General features: G+C 42.1%; 1 protein-coding gene across 7 annotated transcripts in view; it reads right to left on the bottom strand.

Annotated features, from left to right (window-relative positions):
- The window catches only part of CALD1 (caldesmon 1), a 218,406-nt gene that overhangs the window by 51,849 nt on the left and 144,017 nt on the right, over positions 1 to 22,540 (bottom strand). For 2 of the 7 annotated variants that reach the window (XM_082846398.1, XM_082846399.1), the window contains exon 1: positions 16,326 to 16,526. The exons of 4 other annotated variants lie outside the window; for them this stretch is intronic. In XM_082846398.1, coding sequence (XP_082702524.1) covers positions 16,326 to 16,378 — 53 coding nt within the window. In that variant the 5' untranslated portion in view covers positions 16,379 to 16,526. Of the gene's footprint in view, positions 1 to 16,325; positions 16,527 to 22,540 lie in introns of those variants that run through there. One more of the 7 variants, XM_082846393.1, reaches the window with a different exon arrangement.

The following is a 22,540-nucleotide window of genomic DNA, read 5'->3' as shown; positions in this document are numbered from 1 at the left end:
AATGTTAGTAGCCATAACCCCCAATAACGTTGTATTATGGTAACATTGTATTATGGGCTTGTGCTCTCTAGAGCTACACTTTGGAACAAAGTGTCCAATGGCCCTTTTCAGACCCCATTTTATTTGACCTCACAGAGGTCTTTGACACTGTTGACAATACCTTCCTTTGTGAAGTTCTCTGCCTACCGTTTATTTTGTAGTTTCCTTTGTGTCTTCCTCAGCGCTAGTCTTTTCTTACTCAACATACTTGCCTTGGGTAATCCCATCTATGTTTATTACTTGTTAGTCAATTTTTAGGTGATGATTTTCGAATTTATATTCCTAGCTCAGGCTGTTCTCCTGAATTTCGAAATGACCTTTCTTCTTTGGTAATGAAATTTCCAGTGAGGAAGTTGAGAGTAATAAGTTATTCTGGACATCTGATTAATCCATCACTCTTCCAAAATTCAAAACTTCTCCCCATGTTGGTACTACACCCTCAGATCTTCTTATTTTCAAAGATGGATGGTTTAAAATACTTTAAAAAAATTCCTCAGTCATATCATCCTATCCTTGCTACAGATAGCAATTTCACAGTTTCAGGATGTGAAGTTGGGTTAATATTAAAAGAAAAGTCAAATGAAGAAGCATTTACTAACTAAATTAAATATCAAGAGATGAATAGCTTGCATGAACACAGAGAAAACATGAAAAATTTAACTTCATTATTTATGTCTTTGAAATGGAATCACTATTTTTGCTGGCAGAGAATTTCACTCTCTACATGCATGGAAAATAAAGTTCCAATAATACCCATGTGTCTAGAAGTTGATTTTGGTTGAAAGCACAATTCTCTGCTGTTAGGTTTAAAACAACTGAACTGAATTTACCAACCTGAGAAGAAACCTGTCTAACTCGTTTCGTATACATATTGTATTTTCTTTAAAGGTTTCAAAGCGTCAGAAAGAGAAAGACGCTGGCCCTGCCCACTGGGAGCTGGATGACACAATAGAGGATGCATCCGGAGCAGTGGTTCTCAATCTTGGCTGCACATTAGAATCATCTGGGGGAACTTTTAAAAATCCTTCTGCCCAAGCTGTGCCCCAGATCAATTAAATCAGACCTGCTGGGGTATAATCCAGGCATTAAAGCTCCCCAAGTGATTCCAGTCTGCAGCCAGGTTGAGAAATACTGATTCATGATGAGTGACTGAGGAACAGTTCGGGCCAGATGCAGTCACGTTCAGAGGCAGCGTAGAGTCATTCAGAAAACAGTGGACAGAGGAGTCATGGGCAAGTCTTTAGAGATCAGAGTGGAAAGAGATGAGGCCACTTGTCCTCAGGATACTGAACTTTCTTTTTGTTTCTTTTATTTTTTAAAATTAGGGTACATCAATATTGGCAAGCAGAAAGTGAAAGTTGATATTTTTGTGCAGATAAATGTTTAAACTTATTAAACATTGGTTAAATACACTGAATGGTCTACCCCTTGTTCTCTCCATGACCAAATTTGACTGAGTCTGAGGTCGCCTTCCTTCTGGTGGCAGCCCCTCAACCTCCTTTCAGGATGAAAACTTCACTTCACTCCACATTCCCATCCTTCCTTCATCATGGATGGTCGGTGTCAAGATGATACTCTTAAAGCTCAGCTAAGCTATAAGCGAGAAAACAATTCTTCGTGTCTGTTTTACAGAATTCGAACTGTAAAAAGAGAAAAAAAAACTAGTTCGGGAGCCAGCCAAACCAACGAGGTACCTGCCAAACCACACCTTATCCTCCTCGATCAGCAAAAATACCATCCACTGCCTGACTCCTCTTTACCTCACCAATAGGAGCTTGTTCATTCCCTTATTAGGACACTGGCAGTGGCGAGGGAGACTGCTCGTGTCTGAGGCCCAGGGTGGCTTCTACAACATGTGCAGTTCATCAAAAATGAGCAGAGGGTAAAAGGCACCAAGGGAGGGGACTGGAAAAATTAAATCCTCGCTGTATGGGAGAAGAATCCATCTTGGTACGCCACAATTATGGTTTTGGATTAAAAAAAATTTTTTTTACGGCCAAACCAAAAAAACACAATCCTAATATTTTTTTTAATGCATGTTTTTGGAAGGGTATTTTTGAAACTTAGTAATGAAGTCAAGGGAATTTTAAGTTGGATGCTTCCAGGGTGTTGAATATGTATAATCAGTGAGTATCTGGTCTTAACCTTAAGAAGGGCTGGGCTTGGATGGTCTGTCCCAGTTCTAAGCATACACTTGAACCTACAGATATCATTTGCTTTTTTTTTGAACCTGAAGCAAAATAAAAGCCCTGTCCCCCCTTCTGTCTTTCTGCTTCTCACCTGTCTACAGGGGTCCCCTCTCCATGCTCTGACCCTTGTCCTACCTAGCTAACCACCTTCTTCCTTTGTTCACAATCTTCCACTGCTTAAACCAAGCTTTTTTTTCTACGATATTAGTACAACTGGGGGCAGCTTCCAAGTCAAAACGAGATGCCGTCCTGTTACGATGTGTCAGCCGGGCTGTCCTGTTAATCCCATCCTGTTTAGTGGCTAAGCTGTTTTCAGAGCCAACTCAGAAACTCAGATCCATCCAAACAATAATTTGAATCACAATTCTAACTTTCTAGAGTTTATAAAACACTTCCATCAGGTACATGCTCTAATTTTATCTTTAGAATGTCAGTGAGGCAGACAGTACTATCATTCCTGCTTCGCAGTTGAGGAAATAGGCTCAGAGAAGCTGAGTGACTTATATTCAGAGTCAGGACATCATTATAATTTGGGACTTTTCTGATTGATGCTCTCTTCCGTCTCAGAGATGTCATAGAATTGTGGTGTTCTGCTCAGATGAAGCTCTGAAGCCTACCAGAGAGAGGTTAAGTCTTCAAGTTCCCCCAAGGACCTTTAAACAAAAGGTGTTTAGGCTCCTGGGAGACTGTAGGAGGCCCCAGGAATCACTTTGTCCTCTGGGGTTGGGCTGCTGCTAACAACCAACTCTGCTAAATTTGACTCTGTGTTAAATTTGTAAGTTTAACATTTCTAAGACTAATAATCTAAATACAATAGCCATTGTCCGTTTGAAATAATAACATTGGTGACAAAAAAATAGGAATGTACTAGACCTGCCAGCCTTGACTGTGAATGAGTGAAGCAAACATACAGATTGTTTAAAAAAAAATGAGGAAGCTTATTCAATGGTGATAACTCCCATTTGTGCAGTCCAGGCATACCTCAGAGATACTGCAGGTTCAGTTCCAGACCACCGAAATACAGCAAATATCACAATAAAACGAGATACACAAATTTGGGGGCTTACACAAATTTTGTGGCTTCCCAGTGCACGTAAAAGTTATGTTTACACTATACTGTAGTCTATTAAGTGTGCAATAGCATTATGTCTAAAAAACAATTTATGTACCTTAATTTAAAATGTCTTATTGCTAACAATGCCAAAAAATTATAATAGTAATATCAAAGATCACTGATCACAGATCTCTATAACAAATATAGTGATAATGAAAAAGTTTGAAATATTGCAAGAATTACCAAAGTGTGACACAGAGATAAGAAGTGAGCAAATGCTGTTGATTAAATGGCACCAACAGACTTGCTCAACACAGCGCTGCCATAAACCTTCAACTTGTAAAACACGCAGTATCTGTGAAGCTCAATAAAGCGAAGCACATAAAATGAGATCTGCCTGTACTGACTAGGTGTCAGGCAATGGGCAGGATGCATTTCATCTAATCCTTACAATAGCACTGAATAGACACGATGGTTCTTATTTTACAGTCTAGAGGAACAAACCGGGCACAGAGAAGTTGAGTAACTTGCCCAGGACCATACACATAGGATCTTAACTTGCATCTGGCCAGCCCCAAAGTCTGGGCTCTTTGCACAACAACGACATAGTACATCCCTTTCTTTCCAGGACTCAGTTCTCTAACTTGGACAGGGCAGGATTTAGAAGTTAAGATATGGAGAAGTTCAAAATTATTCGAAGAGTTTATTTCTTTAAATTGGCATAAGAAAGCCATGTGATTATTAATAACAGTGAAATGAGAGGAGTTGCCAGTTTTTTTGGGTTTTTTTTGTGGTACACGGGCCTCTCACTGTTGTGGCCTCTCTCGTTGCAGAGCACAGGCTCCGGACACGCAGGTTCAGCGGCCATGGCTCACGGGCCCAGCCGCTCCACGGCATGTGGGATCCTCCCAGACTGGGACACGAACCCGTGTCCCCTGCATTGGCAGGTGGACTCTCAACCACTGCGCCACCAGGGAAGCCCATGAAATGAGAGGAGTTGCCAGTTTTATGGAAATACCTTTCCACTATGGGGGAAAGGTACACTCATTGCCTCTTTGTAGGGCCCTTAAAGCAATATGTAGTCCCCTGGGCTGGTTATTTAAGGTAGAGTCATGAAAGATCAAAGACTCTCACTAGACCACTCCTCTCACCCCGTCCAGCCCTGCTCCACCAGGAGGAGAAGCTTGCTCATCAAGCAGGATCTGATGTCATGTTACAGTTGCTGCCAGATTCTCCCACTCAAAGACCAGAGGTTAGAGCTGTGAAAGCACAGGCCGGGAATAACATCCATTAAGTGTTAGCTGGAGAAAGCAAGGGAGCCACCAGGAGCCAGCTTGGAGCCAGGAGCCAGCCATTACACACCCACACAGGGAGGAAGCGGGCTAGCGAATCAACCTCTCTGGCCTCATTTTCCTCATCTGTAAAATGGAGACAATGGTGCTTAACTTGTAGTGCTGTTGAAGAATTAAATAAACTCGTACTTGTAAAGTACTAGCACAGTGCTTGGCACACTGTAAGTACTGTATGAGTGTTAACCATTATTATTATTATTGTTATTGTTACTATTATTATCCTCTTCCTCCTCATCATCATATGGGGAATAGGTTCTGCGCTTAGATGTCTTCTAAGGTATGCTGCTGTTTCCAAGCTTGAAGGGGAGAACTGGGCAGAAACATTTTTCTAACTCAAGGATCTTAAACTCATTTTCATTGAGAATATTAACACCAGAGAAGGCTGAGACATGCAGAACAAATACAGGAAAAAATTCTTTTGTTGTTATTCCCTTATTCCTCCTCTGTTGACTATCCTGTCTCTTTCTTTTTTGAGCAGTGGAGTGTGGAGAGGAAGAGTAGTGGCTAAAAATGTGCAATAAATGTGCAATAAGTGGAATGCCCTTTATCTCTCATTTTCCCTATCTCTCTCTTAGTCCATGTCACTTCTCATTAAAATGTGGATGGAGGGCTTCCCTGGTGGCGCAGTGGTTGAGAGTCTGCCTGCCGATTCAGGTGACACGGGTTTGTGCCCTGGTCCGGGAAGTTCGCACATGCCGCGGAGCGGCTGGGCCTGTGAGCCATGGCCGCTGAGCCTGCGCTCCGCAGCGGGAGAGGCCACAACAGTGACAGGCCTGCGTACCGCAAAAAAAAAAAAAAAAAAGTGGATGGAAATTTACCATCAGACAGCTTTATCTTCCTATGCCAGAAAACACTCGTGTCCCAGTGGAAGAGGATAATCCCCTTTTCTGTTCTCCTTTGGGGCTGGCTTAACACCCAAACTTAGTGGAGAATTGATGGTTCAGAACTCTCCGCGTGGAGGTTGGTTCTGAGTGTCACTGGAATGGCTTTAGACAGATGGCCTGGCACTGCCCCCATATCCTTCAGCCAGCTGGCATTTTAATTGTACTAGAAAATTATCCCACTTACTGCTTATGAATTAAACTATGCAATGTCACATTAGAGTATTTTAAATCTTTCCGTACTTGTTATGGGTTGAAGTGTGTCCTCTAAAAATGATTGGTTGGTTGATCACGTAATCCCCAGGACCTCAGAAGTGTTCTTATTTGGAAATAAGGCATTTGCAGAGGTAATCAAGTTATGATGGGTTATTAGGGTGGGCCCTCATCCAACAGGACCGGTGTCCATATGAAAAGGAGGAAATCTGGACATAGAAACAGACATGCATGGAAGGTACACTAAGTCAAGAAACACAGAGAGAATGTCATGTGAATACAGAGGACTGGGGTGACGGATCTGCATGCCAAGGACGGTCAAACTAAGAGAAGCTAGGAGAGAGGCCTGGGACAGATTCTCCCTTACAGCCCTCAGAAGGAAACAACCCTGCCTGTTAGTCTAAGGCACCCAGTATGTAGTACGTTGTTACAGCAGCCCTAGGAAACTAATACAGTACTCAATTTAAGGATCGAATGGTTCTACTTTGTTAATAATTTTTTCCGACAATTATTAGCACCTTTTACTGTTTATTTAGGTGAGTGGTTCATTACATTGAACTAGTAGCCTATCTGATTTATTAAGATGCCTTCTGTTGTAACTTATAATTTTACTCCCTCATATGTTCAGTTTTCACCTTTGCTGTGTTCCTTTTGCTCCTCTGTTACCTGAGGATCTTGGTTTGAGATTTACCTGTAGCTCTAGGAGGGCTCATAAAACTAGACTTCTTAAGCTTCTAGGTGGAGGGAATGTTCTACAGGGTCTCCCTCCCCACCTGCCAGTCTTCAGATCTAAGAGAGTCAGATTTGTAATGCTTCCCCGGGTCAAAGTGAATGTTTGAGTAAGGTCAGAAAGTAAAAAATGTATACCAGGGAGGGAGAGTAAGTGGAAAATAAGTCTTTCCCGTAATACTAACTCACATAGGCCTGAGACGGTTCGATCTCTGACTTCAAGGCTGTTTCCCTTGGGGTGAGAAGAGACTGTGCATACTTCCTGGGTGTCCTTCACTCACTGAGGTTAAAAAGAAAGCCCCAGTGATGCTTGAGTCTGAGGAGCTTTTGTCCTTTTGTGATCAGGAAGTATCCACTACTCAGCAAACTCCTATCAGAATACCATTTCCACATTATGCCTCCAGGATGCATAAGGTTTGCTCAACTTATGGAGACCTCAGCAAACTCTAAAATGCAGAGGTAAGGGCCAGGTTTGTTGCACTTAATTCTAGGAACTCTGTATACTAATATAATGGGTCAAATTGTGTCGTCTCCAAAAATATGTTGAAGTCCTGACCCGCAGTACCTCAGGATGTGACCTTATTTGGAATCAAGATGTAATCAAGTTAAGATAAGGTCATGAGGGTGAGCTCCAATCCAAAATGATTGGCATCCTTATAAAAAGGAGAAATTTGGACACAGAGGCAGACAGAGGGAAGATGATGCGAAAAGAAATAGGGAGAATGTCATGTGAAGTAATGGAAGCATTGGAGCTCTACTGCCACAAACCAAGGCCCAGCTGGGGCCACCAGAATCCAGAAAAGGCCAGGAAGAATCCTCCCCCTGTAGGATTCAGAGGGAGCATGGTCCTGCAGACACCCTGATGTCAGGCTTCTATCCTCTAAAACTGTGAGACAGAGACAATGAGTTTCTGTTGTTCTAAGCCACCCAGTTTGTGGTACTTTGTTATGGCAGCCCTAGGAAATTAATACAACTCATCACAGTCACTCATGCTTTCATGAATACCTGGAAGCTACCTCAGACTCATCGCCTAGACACCCAGTTAATGCCAATAATTATCACTGTTAATCACCCCACACACATTTTTTTTTTTTTTTTTTGTGCGGTACGCAGGGCTCTCACTGTTGTGGCCTCTCCCGTTGCGGAGCACAGGCTCTGGACGCGCAGGCTCAGAGGCCATGGCTCACGGGCCCAGCCGCTCCACGGCATGTGGGATCTTCCCGGACCGGGGCACGAACCCGTGTCTCCTGCATCGGCAGGCGGACTCTCAACCACTGCGCCACCAGGGAAGCGCCCCCCCCACATTTCTTTGAGCACTTACTAAGTGCCAGGCATTGTGCTAACTACTTTACATATCTTTTCCTCATTTTATAGACAAATAAACTAAGAAACTCAGTGAGATTAAGTAATTAGCTAAAGGGCACATAGTTAATAAAATGATGCGACTAGGATTTGGGTCCAACTTTATCTGGATTTCAAAGTTAATATTCTTTATTTATACTCTCCTTACTTATCAAGCTTACTTAAAGATTGGTGGCATCGAAGTCTTTGGCAAACAAACCCCTACTGCTTACTATATCCTCCTTCACAATGTGTCTGGTTTAGGCCAATTTGGAAAAGTAGTAATTTTATATTTTGCCCCAAGTCTATTTTTAGCAAATTTCTTTTAACTTCAGAGTTATCCAAAGTACAGCAGTATAGGTTATCATTTTTAAGTAGGAAGTAAATGGAGCAATGAAAATCTGAGATGAAGGGCTCCTCTGATTTTTCTAGAGTAGATGGATTTTTTGAACACACGTCAATCACAAACTGAATTCATCTGCCTTTTGTCCCAGCATCAGTTGCTTTTTTGGTGTAAGATATCAAGCCATTTCTCTCCTGGGGTTTTTAGGAAAGGGAGTGCTCAAAGGGAAGGGGAAGGTAGAAAATTTAACACTGCTTAAACATCCACTGTGGTTTACACACCTTCACATAACTAATTCTTTTAATGTTCACTAAACCTGCAAGACAGATACTATAATTTTTTCCCCCCACATATGAAGAAACTTAGGCCTAGTGAAATTAAGAGAACTGCTCAAGTCACACACTTAGCAATGATCGAGGTCTAAACACAGATGTGGGAGTCAGGATACCCGACTCTAGTTTTCATGTGCCAAGAATGGGACCATTTAGTACTTTGAAAGGTGGGTCTGGTCAGTAGAAAGAGTATTGAGACACTTTTCCCCAGCCAACAGTGTGTTTAGCTCCAGAAAGACTACTGGAGAAATGGCAGAGGTGAGCGATCAGTTCCTCTTTAAAGCCATCTCTTCTGTTCCAAAAGTTCAGCGTACCTAGGCCACCTTGGACCTTAATTTACTCATTAAAAAGTTGTGTGAACACCATTATTTTCAATTCAGTTCTGAGACATATCAGAATAATTCATTAAGTAGCTATGGAAATTACACAAAATCTATAAATATCATGAAATCATATTAAAGGTAGGTTGAAAAAATTACTTAAATTTTATGTATTTCATGTACTTTTCTCTGGAAACTATGCAAGGTAATTATAAACTATGGCCTTTGGTGGGGTATTGCTGATCTGTGTAAAGAATGTTTTCACTCTTTAAAGAGGAAATGTGGCAAATTTATTTTCTTCTTCTTGGGATGAATATAGTCCTTATTTTATTATACTATTATTTTTTAAATTTTTTTTATTTTTTGCGGTACGCGGGCCTCTCACTGTTGTGGCCTCTCCCGTTGCGGGGCACAGGCTCCGGACGCACAGGCTCAGCGGCCATGGCTCACGGGCCCAGCCGCTCCGCGGCATGTGGGATCTTCCCAGACCGGGGCACAAACCCGTGTCCCCTGCATCGGCAGGCGGACTCTCAACCACTGCGCCACCAGGGAAGCCCTGATTATATTATTTTTTATATTATCTCAGTTGCATACAAAGTGAAAGGTACAGTGATTTGGAGAATCGAGTTCTAGAAAAGGTGAGTGTAGACATTCCTGGTAAATATCAGAAAGAAGTCATGGAAATAAAAGACATGGAGAGCTGATGTAGCAGGCAGAGCTAGCCTGGAAGAGGCAAATGTCTAGTGTGGGTTAGGCCCTAAATAGGAATTAATCAGCATAGAAAATATCAGCCTAAAATACCAGGCCCTAAATAGGAATATCAGGACTTGAAAGAAGCATTCTAATCAATGTCTGCATGAGATGAGGTTAACAATAAGGTTACAAAGAAAAAGTGAAAGATCAGTGAGAAAAGTACCAAATTTTTTCTACAAGTTTATTGTTTTAAACCCTTCTTAATAAAGTTATCTCCTTTACTGGTTACTTTTATTTAATGTCAGTTGTTTTTAATAAAAAGCAGTCTTAATAGCAGTGGAAATGAGTGTTTATAAATCCAGTGGGCTAGAGCAGATACTATCAGGCAAAGCATACTCCTTCACAAGTTGGCTCATGAGTTAAACACCCACCGACCACCTAGTTGCTTCCTTGATTTTACAACCAGAAAAAGTATTTAAGGGCAGAGGAAAGAGGATGACCTGACTGAGCTTCTTAAATACAAACCTAGTTACAACATCACAAACAAATGCCACTCAGATTTTCACTTGTGAAGTTGCATAATATTACAGCCCATGCAAGGATCTTTCCACAACTCTATAAAGAACAAGTGGTCTCTCCAAGTTGTTCCTCTGATATTAAATTTTAATCGGGAAAAATAAGGCTATTTAATAATAACTTGCATTTGTTATGTACTTAGTTTTTTCCCGTATACTTTAACGCACGTCATTGTACTGGATGGTCTTACCACTCTGCAAGTTACACCGAGCAGGCATGAGCATCTCCATCTTACAGCTGCGTTGCAGCGAGATGAAGTGGCTTCCTGGAAATCCCAGTCTGATTAGTGAAGGAGCTAGACCAGCATCCAGACCCTCTGATTCCCACCTGAAAAGTCTCTCCTAAACTTCCAGGCTGATCCCTGAGGCAGGCAGCCAGTGTGGTCAGGGTTACCAAGATTATGTAATATGTTCAGTCGTTTTCAAACTTCAGTTTGCAGCTTCTAAAATCTACTTAGTAGTTTATGACTAGCATTTTTTAATGATATATAAAATATAGAAAATCAGAGGGCAAGAAACTAAATCACTATATCAAAGAGATATCTGTACTCTCATGTTATTGCAGCATTGCTCACCACAGCCAAGGTATGGAAGCAACCTAAGTGTTTATCAGTGGATGAATGGAGATATATATATATATATATATATATATATATATATATATATATAAATAATATGGAATATTGTAACATATATAATATATACAGAATAATATGGAATATTATTCAGCCTTTAAAAAGGACACCTGAAACTAACACAACATTGTAAATCAACTATACACAAACAAAAATTATTTTAAAAAATGAAGAAGGAAATTCTGCCGTTTGCAACAACATGAATGAATATGGAGGGCACTGTGCTAAGTGAAATAAGCCAGACAGAGAAACACGAATACTGCATGGTATCACTTACATGTGGAATTAAAAAACAAAAGTTAAACTGGAATGGTGGTTGCCAAGGGTTGGAGATGGGGGAAATGGGGAGAGGCTGGTAAAAGGCTACAAACTTTTAGTTATAAGGTGAATAAAGTCTTAGGATCTAATGTATAACACAGTGACTATAGGTGATAATACAGTATTGTATAACTGAAATATGGTAAGAGAGTAGAACCTAAGTGTTCTTACACCAAAAAAGAAAAAAAAAGGTAAGTATGAGAGGTGATGAATTCGTTAATTAACTTAATGATGGGAATCCTTTCACAATGTACAGATCTATCAGATCATCACATTGTGCATTTTAAATATATTATGATTTTATTTGTCGATTATACCTTAATAAAGCTGAAAAAAATCTACAGCACAACTTGAAAAGAAGAAAATATCAGAGGGTGTACATAGCAAGAGTGAGCACTGTTTTGTGAAATATTTGTTTCAAAGAGATCTGTGTGTGTATATGTATATATATGTAAAATACTGAGTCACAAAATAAACTTAAGTTTATTATACTTAAGTTTATACTTAAGTATAAGTTAAAAGAAACTGGTATTTCTTTCAGAGGGTCAGAGGGAAAGAGAAAACAGGAAAGCACTGATGTGGCTAACGCTGATCGGGTGGCTGTACTGCTCTCATGGCAGGCACAGCCCTGATGGATCTGGGGATGTGCATATGTTGGGTGATGGCTGCGCGTATGTTGGGTGACGGCTGTGCGAGGGCCGAAGAAAGATTCCTGCAGTGGGTGGGAGGTTAAAAGACTAGATAATCTTGAAGCCAGAGTCTGTGTTTTGTTCCTTTTTATGTTCTTAGTGCCTAGTCCAGCAGCACTAACTGGCACAGGAAACCCTCAATGAATATTTGTTGAATGAATGCATGGAAATGAGTGAGGTTTACAGATTTTTAAAGGCTCCTCTTAAAAATTCAATTAGGTTTGGAAATGAATTCAGGCAGTCCTACATTTATGAAAAGCTTGTTTCCAAAACCTTAATTTGCAAATTGGATTTTGGAACTTCAAACATTATTATACATGGCAGCTGGGATCTTAGGCCAGCCCACAGCTACCTTTTAAAACCCAGGATATATCTGAAGCTAGTAGCAAGAACGGAAGCTGCATTTCTACGGGATAAAGGCATCCTCGCTGGTCCAGCTAGGAATGCCAGGGGCAAACTGGCCTCCAGATGGCAGAAGAGCACCCCCCCCAGCCCCCATTCCTCTTGCCTTAGCTGGCCCTGCCTCTGCAAAGCCATTCTGGGGGGACTGGGAGGGACGTGAGAAGCAGTATGAAGTGAGGGCTCATGTCAAGGATAGAAATAGGTCAAAGGTCAGGAAAGGGAAAGAGGAGTGAGCAATGCAAATTACCTCAACCAGGAAGGAAAGACAGGCCTGTGGCCACCAGGCACTCAGCCCATGTGCTTGTGGCCAGGTGGCCAGCAAGACACACGCAAAAAAGTCGAGACCAACTCCATAAAGATTTGGTGTAGTCACCACTGCAGAAGAGATTCAGCAATATCATTTACAGAGTGCCCCATACGTGCAAAGTACAATTGCCTGTTTTTCTGCCATTCTTTCTTATTTTTTTATCCATTAACAGCAAGTAGTAATTTCACCTTTAACCAGATAAGTGGTCCAGCGAAGTCAATCACTTAAAGCCAATCTTTGAACCCAAAAGTGAGCAAAAAATGGCCAGTTTGGTGTACAAACCAACAGTCACAAAAGGTACATGCGCTTTACTTTGTAACAGAGAAGGCACCTGAGTGCTCCGCTGCCCAGACGGTTGGCTTTTTCCTTGAACACGATTCTAACAAATGGGGCTTCCTGATAGCCTTGGCTACATCCAAACAGAGTGGAACCGCTAGAGCTGAATGCATTAAGAGCAATTAGGAGAGAGAAAATAAATAAAAAGATAGAGGACAGCACACAATAATTGGACAATTTCTGGATGAGAGTTGTATCCACTGAGATACCACAGTTTCACAGCATGATTTAAAAAACTATATTCACAGTGACAATTCTCAGCAATGGGGAAGTGTTTCAAATGTATTTTAACATCTATTTTAAAGAAGGGAAAGACATAGTTTTCATTACAATTTTTTTTTTTTAATTTAGCATGCTGGAAAATTGTAATGCTACATTCCCCAATAAGATTGAATAAACCAGGTATTTATTCCTAAACTTTTTACAAATCTGAACATTTTTACGTGCACGTCTTCTGTATCTTATACAATTATGCCAATTATTGATTTCCCTGACATGTTTTTAACTTAGTTTCTTCAGAAAACAGTGGGATGAACTAAATAATTTCCTATGTTTCTTTGATTCCATGGTTTAAAAATTTACATACCCTTCCACATTTGTTACAAAATGTGACAAAAGCATGGCTGTTTATAAGAAACCCAAAATCTTGACTCAAGAAGACTTCACAGGGCTTTGGGAAAATGAGAAAGTAAGTGGTGAAAATATTAGACTGCAAGTGACAGAATCTCTCAGTAATCTTACCAGGAACAAATTAAACAGCACCTTGAAATCTAAAGAACTGAACAGCCAATCACAATTGCCCCTGAAAATAACATGGCTCTGGATAGGTCTTGGCACTCAGGAATCTTAATGCACCTCATAAAAGAAACACTGCCAATCTCGCTCTGTAGGTGATGAAACTGAGATAAATTATCTGATGCAAATGCAGAGGAATTTAGAGCTCCTTTTGTTGGGCATCTGTTTTGGCATTTAACCTAAAACTTCTTCCAAAGCAGAAGGCACAAAAGCTTTGTGTGTTCTGATGACTCCAATGAAAAGTGTGAACTTAGATGAACTGAGTTTGATTTATCCAGTAATGGGAAAGCTAAAGAATATTTTTTTGAGCATTGGCACTGTGCTGGAAGCTGAAGGTTCAAAGTTTCAAAATAGTCCCTGCCCTCAAGTGGATTACCATATATTGCATTGGCATTCTACTAGCCACTTTTGCTCACTTTTGGGTTCAGAGATTGGCTTTAAATGATTGACTTTACTGGACCTCTTATCTGGTTAAGGGTGAAATTACTACCTGCTGTTAATGGATAAAAAATAAGAAAGAAGGGAAGGGAGGAAAGGGAAGGGAAGGGAAGGGGAGGGAAGGGAAGGAACAGGCATGCTCACCACTAACTTTAGTTCAAGGTTAATAATAGAAGGGTGGACAAAGGATATGGAGAGAAAAGAAGAGCTGAGAAAGCCTTGTGGAGGCAGGTAGTATTTGATTTGGGCCTTGAAGAACAGGAAGGAAGTCAGGAACAAATGAGATAGAGCCCCTCATTCCTACTCTACTCCCCAATCACCCTCCATTGGTTACCCCCCACTACTCCCCATCTCTTCCTTACCCCACCTTACCCTACCCACTCCACCAAAACTTCCTTGGAATCCTAGGTCTCCATGGAACACTTCAGAAACCCCCATCTTTTTTAATGTCTCCATTTCAGAGGGGAAACTGAGGCACATAGACTGTTCTCCACGTAGGAAATAGAGTGAGCCAAGGAAGGGAGGTGGCTTGTACATGATGAGTTTGAGGACCAGTGAGTGATCTCATTTGGCCGGAGCAGGGGTAGGTCAGAATGGGAAGGGATATTAAAGGCAGACTGTGGAGAACTTTGAGTGCCACGTTGAGGAGAGTGGGGTCTATCTTCAAAGGTGGGGGTGGGAGGACAGGAGGGGACAGGATCAGAAAGAGGACAGAGACTGAAGCTGGGACCAGATAGGAGGCAACTGTAATTGTCCAGGTGGCGGGCGATAACTGCTGAAATTCAGGACATGAGAGAGTGATTAGAGAAGAGTGAGAGAGACATGGAGAAAGTAAACTGATAGAACTGTGGGCATGATGGAGCGGGAAGAAACTCAGAACCAGGAATTCACACACACACACACACACACACACACACACAGCAGACTGGGCTCTTTGCCCTGCATTCCAGGCTCTGTTGTTGACCAGCCGTGAACACTGGGCAAGCCCTTCACCCCATGTGCCTCAGTTTCCTCATCTGAAATGGTGGCATTAAATAAGATCGGGGTTTCTGAAGTTCCATGGAGACCTAGGATTCCGAGGAAGTTTTGGCAGAGTGGGTAGGGTGGGGTGGGGTAGAGAGGTATGGGGAGTGGGGTGGGTGTGAGCAATGGTGGGGGTGACTGCAGCAGGGATGAGAAGCTCTAGATCCAAAACCACCTATTTCATCAGAACATCTCCTTTATGTAACAGGATTCCTTATAACAGTAAATTTGCTAAAAAAAAAAAACCATGCCCCCCAACCAGTCTGATAACCACAGGAACATACAGATAACCTCTAACATCCCTTTGTGCTCTCACACTTGAGTGATCACACTTAGAGAAACTGGTTATCCAAGAGATCTGCTAATATAGTGGATGTGGGTCTCATTTTTAGGACCCCATTGAGTTCCTGTTTATTTGATGAGCTGTTGCACAAATGCTGGAACAAATGGAACAACAACTGTCATGCTGAATCGATGCCAAAACTCTCAAAAATGGGACCGATTTACTGAAAGGCCATCTGGTGCTCTTACCCTTGTGCCTTACCTTTTCCCAAGACCCAGTGAGTTTTCCAAACCTCATAAACGTCAGCGTGAAAAGGGCCCTTGCCTGCAGGTACAAAGGCACTGGCTTCCCTGCTACTGACTGTTGTCTAGCTTTGGGTTAAGTGGAGTTGCCCCTCTGGGTTCCGTTTCCCTGTCTATAGAAGAAGAGCATTGCAGCAAACAGCCCTAGGGGCCCCTCTAGCTTGGACATTCCAAGATTCCAGGATCCTAAACTTTGGAGCCTGTTATCTGAACAATTGTCTGATCAATAGCACGTGCTCTGGGTCCTGTTCTGTCACAGTCAGATGGTCAGTGTATTAAGGGCTTTGGGCTGTTGACTCTAAGGATTGGGCAATGTGTGCTTTAGCCGAAGTGTCTGAGCCCTGCAGATGGATCACTCCGAGCAGAGGGCTCAGGTCTAAATTAACAGCAGATCTTTAGAAACACGATGCTTTGTGGATCGGTATGTGGAATAAGAAAACCCGTGCCTTTGGTATAAACACCCCCAAATGGTCTACGAACCACCAAAAAAAAAAAAAAAAAAGTAACAGAGGAAAACCAATCAGAACCACCACCAAGTTGAGACCAAAAAGTTTCACACAGGTCTGATATTTACACACTCACTGCCTTCCTTTGCCTCCTGATTTCTCCTCTCGCCTCCCACTCCCACAACTAAAAAAAAACAAAAAACTTATTTTATTTTTTACAACATTCCTTTATGCGAAAGAAGAAGAAGAAGAAGAAGAAGAAAAACTGAAGAGGTGAAGCGAGCACTCACTGGGAGAGCACGGCCAGGCTGCGTCTTCCCTGCGATCCGGATCCCCCGAGCATGTCTGCAGCTGGAAAAGGGCTGCGGGCGCAGAGGTGCTGAGACCCTCTGAGCGGTCAGGGCGTGGACCGGGCCCGCGGAGGTGCCATGTTATCTGTGGCTGAAATGCAGTGTGCAGGATGCTCCCGGGCTCTCCCTTTGTGTTAACACTTTGGTCTGTCCCTGTGACGAAAGTCTGGGCTTGTCCTTTGCCAAATTTACTCCTCCCCACCCTTTCCCTTCGCATAGGATCATCAGAGAGCTGATTGTTATTTTTTACTGTAATCTCTCTAATAGAGGCCCATCATGTTTAGATTTAGATTGTAAACGGCCCAGATTGCTTTGTGATTTCCAGAATGTTATTACTGGGCGGTAGGGGCCAGGATCCCCAGTAGCTTTCATGATGAAGACTTTATATGATCAATTACAAATAATTTTTCCAAGGCAGAGAACTAGTTAAAGGAAAAGACACTGGTCCACGTGCTCAGCCTTTTGGAAAACAGTCGACCATGGTATCACTTGCATGCACAATCCAATTCTGAAGAGATCAACGGAAATCAGCCCACCAAAAAGTTCATCCGGGTGCAGTTCTCAGGCCCTCGTTCTGAGCTCTGTTCTCAATTAGCATTGGTGTCAGTGGCTTCCAAAGCAAACAGTTCCCACTGAGAAATCAAATCTGGGAAACTCCTATTATCCCTTTTATTCAGGGGAAGATGCATGATATAAAAATGCATACAAAGGCAAAGGGAAGAGAGCCGGAGGATCAGTGATATGCTGTGTTATACAGGGTGTTTGGTGAAATGAGGGCAACAGCCTGACGAAGGGACATGTTGCAACAGTGGGCCCGGTCTGCCCCCGTGGCACTCTGGTGTGGTGATCTCATCCGCCAGGCCAGGCAAGGGAGCCTGGTCAGCAAAAGCTTGGAAAGCAACCAGATTCCAACCCCTGTGGAGGGGGCGGTGTTGATTCTATCTGGAGATGACACTCTATCTAAGCTTGAGTTATGAATATGCTTCTTCATCGCTAACAAGCAATGAACAGATTGCTGCTGGGCACCAAGATACTTATGGGACTGGCTTTCTGTTAAATAAATAGAACAACCCAGATTTTCCACAATGTAGGGTTAAGATGATTCTTTTGGTAAATGGCAGGAGAAACAATCAACTTTACACATTGATTCACATCCTTCATACGATGAAAAACATCTTTGAGATCTATGGTTTCATATCACAAACATGGACACAGAGGCACAGAGCACTTCAAAAGTTCACCCAAAGTCATGGAGAGGAACCAACGCAAGTATTCCTGTGCTCAGCTTGAAGAAGTTTAATTTAGTTAGATTAAATCCTCTCTTCACTTTAACTAACTAGACAATTTTGGTTGTTTTATTGCTTAAGGACTAGGCTGTCCTCAAAGTCATAGTTTATAGAGTAATACAGTTTAATGAACTTCAAAATCAATTATCTCTATATGTCATGATGAATATACATCTTTAAATATCCCTTTGATTATATATGTTATCACTCAACACATACTCGCTATTTAAAGTGCATGAGACACTCACCGAGATCACACAAGAGGCTTTAATGAAATACTCACTGACTAGACTTGAGTTTATTGCTCCAAAGCTGTGACAGATACATGTATTGAGGCATTTTGCTATTCCTCTTTCTACCACATTTTTCCCATTTAATATTTTTCCTTTTCAAATATTCAGTGATTTGCTGTGGCAAGCAGAATAATATTCCTCCCAAAGACATCCATGTCCTAATGCCCAGAACTTGTGAATATGTCACTTTACATGGCAAAAGGGATTTTCCAGATGTGATTAAGTTAAAGGCATTGAGGTGCAGAGATTACCCTGGATTATCCAGATGTGCTCAGCCTTAGTCACACAGGTGTTTAAAGTGAGATAAACCTCTCCTGCTGAGGTCAGAGGGAGATATGGGTATAGAATAATGGCCAGAGAGATGACCTTGCTGGTGCTGAAGATAGAGGAATGGGGTCCAGGAATGTGGCAGCTTCTAGAAACTGGAAAGGCAAGGAAACAGATTCTCCCATAGAGCCTCCAGAAAGCAATGCAGCCCTGTCTATATCTTGATTTTAGCCTAGAGAGACCTGTGCTGGACTTTGAACCTCTAGAACAATAGATAGGTTTGTGCTGTTTGAAGCCACCAAGTTTGTAGTTATTCATTGCAGCACTGATAGAAAACTACTACATTTGCTTATGGGACTCAACTGACCTTGGGAATATGTTTCGCCTCCTGATTTCCCCCGTTTCCCACCCCCACTCCAATTCTGAGGTGGCAAGTATAGTTTTGACATATTTGGAATAAGTTCATAGAATGGAGTAGCCTGGAAAAACTTCAGTGGTTCTTCCAGGCCAGCCCAGACTCTCTCTCTCTCTTTCTCAACACACACACACACACACACACACACACACACACACGCACACAGGAGAGCAAGAATTTAGTAATCTTCCACTAATATGCTGACATTCATACACTGAAAGTATGCAAATGGCCAGCTGTATAAAAGATATCCACCAAGTTATTTTCCTAGTTGTAAAGACAGAAAGAGGGAAATCATGCACACTTGTAGTTGGCCCCTTGTTATTAATGTAATGTGTTTGGGAAGTAGCTGTCTGTCTTCAGTTTGTAAAACTAATGGATGTCATAATTCCTGCTACCTAATAGGGTACTAACATGACAATAGTGAAGAGAGGAGTGAGTTCTGGGCCTGGGTCAGATACCAGTAGGGCACAGGGGGAGCACAAAGGACAATAAGAAGGAGATTGGATGCATTTGGAGATGTGAATCATGAGATGAGAGCAGGGCTGCAGTAGGCAAGTGCTCCCAGGTAGGCTTCTGTGGTCCAGCTTCCTGGGGCTGGAGAGGCAAGGTGAGAGGAACTAGGAAGAACATACCAGAAGGTAACTGGTGAACAGTGTCTGTTTCTGCAGAGACCAGCAGGCACATGTGCCGTCACTGTGTAGCACAGACACGGGTACTCAGAGTCCAGCTTCCAGAACTGGTGTCTCTGAGAACTGAAGTAGCGATCATTCATTGGCACCATGAACAGCAGGGCCAGCAAGACAGTAGGTGTCATACATATGACATTTCCAGCCTCTTTTACTAGGGGAAACGGAAGTCGGGGCCACTCTCAAATTACTGATAGCACCTTTCATTTCTAGATACTTTGCTTAATTTTTCGTCAGAGAGATTCTGGGCTGGGAAGGTCTGAAGGAGGTCAGTGCTATAGAATGAAATAGCTCCCACCACAGGGTGGTCTTTTATTAATAAAATATGATTTAAAAAATAACTTTACTTCATGGAGGTAGGAGCTCCATGATCTCTTCCAGACTTCATGGTCTGCAATGGTTGTTTAAGAATAGCTTTTACCTTGGAGCAGTTCCCTAGGGAAAAGAGAGGTATGTGGGAAGTGCCCCTTGTCCTGCCTTAATGCATGTAAGACACACACATACAGAGCCGCTCACCTCCTACAGAAACACAACATAAAGTCAAAGGAAATCTATTCACATGAGAGGCAACCGTTCAAGTAATTTAAAGGGGATGTTTAAAACATCTTGAAGAAATTTTTTCTTACAAAGAAATTCATAGACTCTACACATTTAGAATGAAGCAAAAGATCTTGCCTAGACAACAGCTCACCAAGGGGTGGACAGGAACGGAAACGAAGGGGTTAACTACATATTTGTAGGCTGAACCTCTTTCCTCCTTTCCCTTGGTGACTAGAGTCTTTCCTCCACACCTGAGGGCATCACCCTCCTCCTCACTCCCCACCCCCAAAAGCACTGAACATGTTCACTTAAACTATATTGTTTTGTATTTTCCAGTGATACTGCTTTTTAACAGATCTTCCTAAGAAATCTTCTCATGAAATACTTCTCCCTTTTTCCATCTCCTTCTGCAGAAATTACAGACTCCTCTTCTTTCTTTCCTCTGCTTTCTACCATCCAATAAAGTCTTTTCCTCACCTCTCCTTCCCTATCGTGTCTTTGATAAAGTCTTCGTAGTTCCCACTGTGGAATGTGTGATGGGCTGGGTGGAGGAGGGGGTGGAGAGATGTATGTACTGTTATAGAAAGTCATTGTTTGTCACGAGAATCTGTATGGCCTTTGCTGACACAATTCTCTGAACTATTCTCTGGTCTGACTCCAGGCCTGTAACACATCTTGAGTTGCTATACTGTCTTGTCTGCCTTACAATGTTAGCCATATAGTTCCTGTCCCAGCATCTTCCCCCTACTTAACACTATTTGAATATTTACTACAAGCAAGTCGTGGAGTTAAGTGCCATGGAGGGCTCCAAAGGTAAGAAGGGCAGTCCCAAAGGGAGATAAGATATGCATACAAAAATATTAATGCAAGATGGGGAGTGAAGAGTATTCTGAAAGCAGCGGAGCTGAAGCACTATACTTCTAAGGTGACATCCTACGATCAAGGTCCCAGTGTTTAATCACTCTTATGCTCAATTTATTCTGTGATTGAACTAGACTTCCTGTGGCTGAAATAGAAATCCACTTATCTCTGTTAGGGCCACAGGTATTAAGTCATCCTTCAGTCTGGTCTTTTCTAGGCTAAACGCCAATGCCTATTTTCCATCCTTTTAATATCAGCTTGAAATATAACAACTCTTCAAACGGGAAACCAAAATTGGACATAATAAAGGCTTGACCAAGGCTGAATGTGGCTGGCTGAAGTCCCAGAGCTGCCTGCCACGTTCCTGTTAACACATCCTAACATTGTTTTCACGTTGATAATAGCATCTCTTATAGAGTTCATTCATTAATTTTTGTGCTAAATCCAGGGTGGTTTTTTTTTTCTTCTCCAGATTTGTTGCTTAGTCAGTGTATCTCCAACATTTATCTGTTAAGCTATTTTTGTTGTTATTAATTACCCTTAATATAAAGAACTTCATACTCTTTCCAGAGGCTCATTTTTCAACTCTTTCAGATTACTCTCTGTAGTATTTTTCTTGCCCTCCTGCTTAAAACACAAAATCTGATTTCATGAAAGGAGAAAAAGATCTTTCAGAAAGCATATACCTGCATTTCAATACCTGGGAATTCTAATGATCTATTTGAGGCAACATAGAGTTCAAGGTCCTCGACTGCACTCAGAGTGTATTTATATATTTCTATCTCCCATTACTAGGCTGTGAGCTCCTTGAGGAGGGGGACTATGTCTTACCCATTTTTGTGCTCCTCCCCTCAGCCCAGTTAGCACAATGTCTGGCAGAGATCAGCCCTTCTGTAATATGTGCCGCATAAGTGAATTAGGGCACCTGGCTTCATAAAGAGCAAATAATGGCCTTGACCAAGTTAATTTGTTTTTTCTGTCGTTGAGTTGAAATAGGAGGATAATTGATTGGTGGCCCGGCCTCAAGTTCAGTTGTGCCTACCACTGGAATTGAGATGCATCTGGGCTTGTGTGACGTGTGGTGAGGGAGGCCTAGGGAGCCGATTTGCATGGGGGTTTGGAGAGTTGTCTGCTATTCCATGCCTTGGAACTGGTCCCTGAGCGGAGGCCCATTGCCATATGTCTGTGCCCTGAGGACAGGGGTGGGCTGCAGAGAAGCGGAAGCTGCTTCCACAAGGTGTTTGCTGAGTCTAGGCCAAGCTTTGGTGGCCAGGTGACAACGAGAAGCAGAGGAAAGTGTCCCCCTTACTACTTCTACACGAGCACAGCATGGTTTTGGAATTCCGGAAGAGTGAAGCGAACGCAGGGCCACTTTGGAACCTTGAAAGATTGTATCAAGGGCACGAGACAGCATCTTTGACATGGAAGCCCAGGGTCTCAAGTGAACCCCAGGGCAGTGGGAGAGAGGGGTGAGGGCTTCACTGGGGCAGGGGGCCAGCAGCAAGGAGCCATGGGAGGTTGCACATGGTGGGTGAATGCACCATTCATGAGGTTTTATAAGACAGACTTCCAGAAACAGAAGGACTTCTTAAAAAAAATTGATGGTGGGGTGGTAGTCCTGCATCAGCAGAGATCATTAAGAATTATATTACTAGTAAAGTGATTCTGTTGACATCCATAGGCAGATTCTGATTGAGGATATATGGTTGACAGTTATAAGGTTTCTGTACATTTTTTAAATTACATCTTATTCTAAAATCTTTTAGACAGACTAAAAGGAGTAAGAAACTATAATGAAGATCTG

The sequence above is a fragment of the Leucopleurus acutus genome, assembly GCF_964270905.1.
Source record: "Leucopleurus acutus genome assembly, chromosome: 9".
Taxonomy (NCBI): domain Eukaryota; kingdom Metazoa; phylum Chordata; class Mammalia; order Artiodactyla; family Delphinidae; genus Leucopleurus; species Leucopleurus acutus.
Note: the sequence above shows the minus strand (reverse complement) of the source record. Positions and strands in the feature narration are given on the sequence as shown.